General features: G+C 45.4%; 1 protein-coding gene across 6 annotated transcripts in view; it reads left to right on the plus strand.

Annotated features, from left to right (window-relative positions):
- The window catches only part of Usp4 (ubiquitin specific peptidase 4 (proto-oncogene)), a 45,982-nt gene extending 38,931 nt beyond the window's left edge, over positions 1-7,051 (plus strand). For 2 of the 6 annotated variants that reach the window (XM_006511696.2, XM_006511697.2), the window contains 3 exons: positions 2,783-2,886; positions 5,486-5,574; positions 6,185-7,032. In XM_006511696.2, coding sequence (XP_006511759.1) covers positions 2,783-2,886; positions 5,486-5,574; positions 6,185-6,343 — 352 coding nt within the window. In that variant the 3' untranslated portion in view covers positions 6,344-7,032. Of the gene's footprint in view, positions 1-2,782; positions 2,887-5,485; positions 5,575-6,184 lie in introns of all 6 variants that reach the window. The other 4 variants (XM_006511699.4, XM_006511700.3, NM_001311157.1 and 1 more) reach the window with 3 other exon arrangements.
- Positions 7,052-7,137: the final 86 nt, after the last annotated feature.

Raw genomic sequence — 7,137 nt, forward strand, 5'->3', positions numbered from 1 at the left:
TGTGCCTCAGCCTGACTGTTATTTTTTACCTTTTCTTTATTTTTGAAAATTGTATAATGGGCTGGTGAGACTAGGCAGCTCATTGAGAATCCTTGACCCCCAAGCCTGCTGACCTGGATTTGTTCCCAGACTCAGGGTAGAAGCAGAGAACCAACTCCTAAAATTTGTCCCCAGCTCTTTCTGCAGTGTGGATTTCAGTGCAGAATACAGAGGTAATGCTAACATATCCAGTTTTTTGGCCCCCAACAACAATTCCCTAATGTCAGCAGAAAGTAATTATGCACGATTGAGTCACTCCCCTTATTCCTTTGAAGAGGCAGGCAGATTTCTGAGTTCGAGGCCAGCCTGGTCCACAGAGTGAGTTCCAGGACAGCCAGGGCTACACAGAGAAACCCTGTCTCGAAACACCAAAAAAAAAAAAAAAAAAACCAAAAACCAAAAAACAAAATGATGGAATGATAGCCTAGTCAGGTTAGAGCAGGTTCTTGCTCTCCAGTCTCTGTAGGATCATCTGGGGCTAGGGACATGCAGTTAGCAGTTGGAGCAATTTGCAGCCTTTAATTGACTAGAAATCTGCTCAAGCAGATACATATTAAGGGTAGAAGCTAAAGCTAAGGAGTTTGGGGAAATTTTTTTCTTAGGTGTGCATTAGAAACTTTTAGGCCCGTGGTCCTAGTAGTTGGGAACGGGAAGTCCCAAGACCAGGGAAAGGGGGAGAGGAGAGATCCCAGGCTCAGGACCAGGCAGGTGAGGAAACAGGCTGTTGACTGAGTCCATCTGGAGTCCATTTGACCTGTGAGAGGTCGATTCAAGGCGATTCCCTGAAGCTTCCAAGAATTGTTATTATTATTATTATTATTATTATTATTATTATTATTGGTTTTTTCAAGACAGGGTTTCTCTGTGTAGCCCTGGCTGTCCTGAAGCTCACTTTGTAGACCAGGCTGGCCTCGAACTCAGAAATCTGCCTGCCTCTGCCTCCCGAGTGCTGGGATTAAAGGCGTGCGCCACCACGCCTGGCTAGAATTATTTTTTTAAGTTTATAAAAAGTGATGTTTTAGGTATGTTAGTGTTAACCACTGTTTGTAATCTGTACTGAGAGCCACATGGTAGAGAGAGCAGCAGACTCATACCTTGCAGTCATAATAAAAGCTTAAGCACCCAGAAATAATTTGTTCTTACCCAGTTACTTTCTATGAGACACAGGTGGTTGAGTCCTGACAGTAGTCACTGTAAAGCGGGCTCTTTACATGAAAGGGCGGAAGAGCTTACTTGAGACCTATTCTGTGAGTTTACCCCGTTTTAGAGTCTGGCAGCAAGGTAAACTGTCTTTCTCAGCTAGAAGCTTAGGAGATGAGGCCTGAATTTTGTACACATGAAGAGAACTGAGAACAGCTGAAGCCTTGGCTGCTGCTGTTAAACTGACAAATCTGCCCTGAGCCTTGTGGTCAGCACCAGAGACCTGAGAAAGATAAATTTCACCTGAGTAAGCAGGAAGTATAGACCAAGCAGCTTCCAAATCTATTTAAAAAGTGACAGAGATCCAGGTCACCCTAGGCTCCTCCGTGGTCAGTGGAGGGCGGCATGGCTCTGTAGCCACCAGGCATAGACGGTCTGACAGACTTTCCTATACAGTAGGAGCTTGGGGGAACTGGCCTACTTGTCTAGGCAAAGAGGGAGTCGACTCCTCAGTGACCTGCTTGTCCACAGTTTGGACACTGCTGTGAACAGTCAAGGTGAAGGGCAGTGTTTGGCCCAGTGGCCTGCTTTGCTGCATTTAGAGTAAGCCTGGGGGGATGGTCTTCTGTGCCCATTATCTTCTTGGGAGGATGCTAGGAGCCGACTTGTCTCTCTGTCATGAAAAACTTTTCTTATTAAACATTTTAAATACCATATTCTGCAGATCTCTGAAGTGTTTGAGGACCACCTGTTAACTGTACCTAAACAAACACACTCTGTCTCTGGTCACTTGTTTTCTGCTTAACTTTGAAAACATGCAGGAACCTTATTCCTATAATTACTGTAGTACTTAGCATGATTACAAGTATACTTCTGAACACATTAAAGAATTTGATCATTTATAAGGTGACTGACCATGAACTTGCATGTCTTAATTATTCTTAACTGTTAGTTTATGTAAGGTCACTATTTTGCAGCTTTATCCATTTAGGTTAAGCCTTAAAATTTACAATTTTTAAATTAAAGCCCTATAAAACTTTTAATCCTAGTTAAGGTCCACAGGGAGGCTGGGAGCTTCCCTGACCCTGCCGTGGGCACAGGGAAGAAGCCGCAACAGCCACTCCCTGGGTGAACAGGCAAAACATTTATTCTAGACTGCCGTGCAATTTTCAGGGTTAAATGGGCCCTTGAGAAAGGACTAAAGGGACCTAGAGGCTTGCATTGACCATGAAAAATCAATAGATACCAGTCATGTCAGTGGCTTGCCTCAGGTTTGAAACTTAACAAAAGAAAATTTCAAAATACAGTAAAGGTTTCCAGGGCCTGTCTGACATTTAAATTCCTATGGCCTTGTTCGCACTGTGGTTAGTCTCAGCCTTCGCGTGCAGATGCTGAATTCCTCTTTGGCATCTTTTACCCCGCTTCAACCTCATGGTATGATAGCACCATGACAGCCTTCTCCCAGTTTCTGCTCCCACAAACCATCACTGTGCCTTGGCCTAGTCTTCTCGCATAGTTTAGTGTTCTGTGGGGTGAGGGGGGTGCTGGGTTACACTGACCTTTTGAATTTACCATATTTATGGGCTATTATGTTTTCACTCAGAGCTCTGAACATGTCCGAGTTTGTCTGTGACCGGTCAGCAAGGCCTTATGTTTATGACCTAATTGCTGTGTCCAATCACTATGGAGCCATGGGGGTTGGTCACTGTAAGTATTGGCATCTGCTTCCTTCTGAGGTATGGAAACGCCCTACCTACTGTGCCTCAGCCTCTTCCTGGATGCCAGCCCTGACGTAGCACCTGGCTTGTTTTCAGTCTCCGACTTTGGGCTTTCCCAGCCCCTCTCTCCTCCCTACCTTCCTCAGTGGTGGTAACGATCAAGACAGTCCTGCTGATCGCTTATGCTGGCCTGGGGCTCACCATGTAGCTCAGCCAGGGTGGCCTTACTTTCCTGGCACAGTGTGAGCCGCCACTCTGGGTTACTCTGGAAACTCTACTAGAGCCAGGACATGACAAAACATTGTTCTCTTTGTTTATTTTGGTTTTTCAAGTCAGGGTTTCTCTGTGTAACCCCAGCTGTCGTGGGACTCACTCTGTAGACCAGTGTTTCCGAGCGGGGCACTGTGGTTCAGGTACTCGGGAAAAGAATTCTTAACCGTTTCCAAAGAAAGTTAATGTTAAAGAGACGTCCCTAATAATTCACCCAACTACACAAAATTAGTGACTGTAATCACAGAAGTATCGCAGCGCTGCAAAACCAAAACGTGGAGAAAATGCAAGGGAAGGAGAGATGCCAAAATGAGTTTACTTTTGGTTTGGTTTTGAGACAGAGCCTCACATCCAGACCAGGCAGGCTTGTGACTTGCTAGGTAGGCCTCGATGGTCCTGAACCCACGTTCTTTCCACCCTAGGCACCTAAGTGCTAAGATACAGGTACACATCTCCATATCTGGGAAAATAGTACGTTTTTTTCTTTTCTCTATTACCCAGAATTTCTATAACATTTAGGTTCACTAAAACTGTGTTTTAGTTACACCTGAACCTGCTTTAGGGGCATTGTTTCACTCCCCAGTGCTGGGATGGGACTTAGAGCCTTGTGCATCCTAGGTAAGTAGTGTGGCCGCCAAGCTTCACCTGCAGCCCCATCCACTCCAGAGGTTCAGTCACAGCTGTGGAGAGAAGAAAATGTGCACACCCAGCTCTGCAGACCAGGGAGCACTGCCTTCCTGACCAAAGCGCCCCTGCTGGCTCCACAGGCACCGGGTGTTCTGTGGAGATGGGGGTGGAGCCTTCTGCTTTGGTTTTGTTTTTTTTAATTTTAGCAGCGTCAGCTCTCTGAGTCCTTCTGTGGCTCTGGATTATACTCGTGGCCATCTATGTTAGAGATTCAGATGAAAATCTCAGGCGCATGCCCTTTCCTTGTGTTATGTCTCCAGCACTGATCACAGTCATTAAATAGACACCAGGGCAGCTGGGGAGAAAGCTCAGTAGTGGATCACTGTTCTTTACAGGACCTGAGCTAATTCCCAGGACCTAGGTCAGGTGGCTCACAACTGCCTGGAACTCTGTGACACCTGTCAGTACCCTCCATGTAATCAAATAATAAATCTTTATTTAAAAATAGACAAGTCTGAGTGTGGTGGCATCTGCGGTTAATTCCAGCACTCGGGAGGCAGAAGCAGGTGGATCTGAGTTCAGGGCCAGTGTGGTCCACAGAGTTTCAGAAATACACACTAGCGTGACAAGGTGGCTCAGCAGGTAAAGATCCTGGCCACACAAGCCTGGTGACCTGAGTTCAATTCCAAGAACTCTAAAAAAGTAGAGGGAGAGAACTCACCCCACAGCGTTAACCTCCACACACAAATACCATGGCACGTGTACACACACACACACACACAGCTTTTAAAATTAAATTTAAGGGCTGGTGAGATGGCTCAGCGGGTAAGAGCACTGACTGCTCTTCCGAAGGTCTCGAGTTCAAATCCCAGCAACCATATGGTGGCTCACAACCATCTGTAACAAGATCTGACTCCCTTTTCTGGAATGTCTGAAGACAGCTATATTGTACTTATATATAATAAATAAATCTTTTTTAAAAATTAAATTTAAAATTATTTTAAATATTAACATTAAGTAGGCTGGTTTTATTGATTAGCATCCCAAAATTATAGGACACCCTGTGCTCACCCTTTCAAGTTTGTCTGAAAGACCCAGGTTGGAAAAAATGGTGAATTATTTCCACTGGGCTGCAGTGCCACACGCCTTTAATCTCTGTGGGAGGCAGAGGCAGAGGATCTCTGAGTTCCAGGACCACCGGGGGACACAGAGAAACTGTGTTTTGAAAAGCCAAAAACAAACAAAATGTACAAAACCATGAGCCATAGGGGCCGGGGATTTATTTAGCAGCAGAGTGTGTGCCTAGCAAGTACAAGGCCCTGGGTTTGGATCCCCTAACCTCTGGGGAAGAAATAAAAAGAACTATAAATTATCGACTATAAATGATCATTACTTATATGTATGTGCATATTTTAAAAATTATTTCTATAATCTGGTGGTGGTGGTTTTCTGTTTTGAGATGTGGTTTCACTGTGCAACCTACCTAGACTTGGCCAGGATGGCCTTGAACTTGGGAGTAGTACTTCTGTCTCTGGTTCCTGAGTGGATCCACACTGGGTATACATTATTCTTAGTTTTAGTGTTAACATTTTGGGTATGAGTATGTGCGAGTATTTAGTGCTAACCTAATAAGGTTACAAGATTATTTTTTTTTTGGTGGCCATTAGAGCATTTTGTTTGTAACTTGGCAGACACTGCATATGCGAAGAACAGACTGAACGGGAAATGGTATTACTTTGATGATAGCAGTGTGTCCCTGGCCTCTGAGGACCAGATAGTGGTGAGTACTTTCCCAGGTGCCTGCTCCTCCCTGGGCTCTCAACAAATCAACCGAAAAGGTTCCCTCAAGCCAGACGGTTACCTCCTTATCTGCTAGGGCTCTGAGTGGAGCAGAGGGGACTGCCATTCATCCTAGATCTTTCCTAACGGAGAAGCTCAGTTTTCCTAGAGGTATCACAGTGCATCTATCTGCATTTGCTAGAGCCATGGCAGGGGCATCAGGAAGCAGCTAATAAATAAAGGTGGCAGGTTCCCGAGAGTACAGCTGTCCACTCAGTCACTCAGTGAGTGTGCTTGTTTATTGAGATAGTATCTCTATATCTCTGCCTGCTCTGAAACTCATTTTGTAAGTTTGTAGCCTCAAACTTAGGGTAATTCTCCTACCTCTGCTTCTTGAGTGCCGGTATTACAGATATCCATCCCCACATTCAGTTTAAGATTGCTTTTTTTTTTTTTTAAGATAGGGTTTCACTCTGAAGCCCAGGCTGGCCTTGACCTTGGAAAAAGAATCCTCCTGTCAGGCCCCCCTCGCCTTGCTGGGATCACAGGTGCTAGGAAAGGGGTGGGGTGAGTTTATTATCAGTGAATGGACCCCATTCCTTGTGTTTTAGACGAAAGCCGCCTACGTGTTGTTCTATCAGCGTCGGGATGACGAATGCTCCAGCACATCTTCGCTCGGCAGTTTCCCCGGTTCTGATGGAGGGGTGAAGCTGAGCAGCTCACACCAGGGCATGGGGGATGAGGAGGCTTACAACATGGACACCAACTGATGTGGCCTCTGTGACCCTGCCACCCTCCCAACACCAGCATCCTCCCCCAGGAGAATATCTGTGGCACTCTTGAAGACTGCTCATATCAATCTCAAACCAGATGAGGACATTACCTCCTTTTATGAGAAGAGGAAGGAAAGAGAAACCCTGCTTTCTGAGAAGGGCTCTATGTTAAGAGGCTGGATTATTTTTTCTTTTAAACGGGTGGTGAGAGAAAAACCTGTGGAGCTCAATTGTGGGCTGGGGTTTGGTGCACAGTGGCATGTGTCTCATGGATTCCAAAGAGTGGAGAGGAAGACCCTGCAATGAGCATGGTGCAGCCATGAAGACCCACCTGCAGGGCTGCTCCGAACTGGGTTTTGGATTCTGGTGCCCACACTGCTCACCCCAGTAGTCTGGCCACAGTAAACCAAGCCTCCAGCAAATTTGATGTTGTCCTCTAGTTCTTTGCTGTTCATTGAGATGGGCTTATAGTTTTCTAAACTGTCTCTGAAACCCGTTTCTATTCTCTTGTTCTCTCAGAATTTTCCAGCCGCCTTCCCGGTTATGAAATGAAGTTAGTATTGGGCTATTGTTTTCAGTTTCTCACAGACTCCTAGAAGTTCTGTTTTGTCCCCCACTGCCCTTGATAAAGTGATTCTATGTGGAACTTTCATTAGCTCTCCCTTAAAAGAAGTCTATTCATAAAACTGGGTGCAGTGTGTGGCATTGTTTCTCCACGTTAGCTTCAGAAGAACACAATGGGTATTTTTCAGATCTCCAAACATTCTAGTTAATAAGGTTTAAGAAAATAC

Source organism: Mus musculus, chromosome 9 (assembly GCF_000001635.26).
Source record: "Mus musculus strain C57BL/6J chromosome 9, GRCm38.p6 C57BL/6J".
NCBI classification, from domain to species: domain Eukaryota; kingdom Metazoa; phylum Chordata; class Mammalia; order Rodentia; family Muridae; genus Mus; species Mus musculus.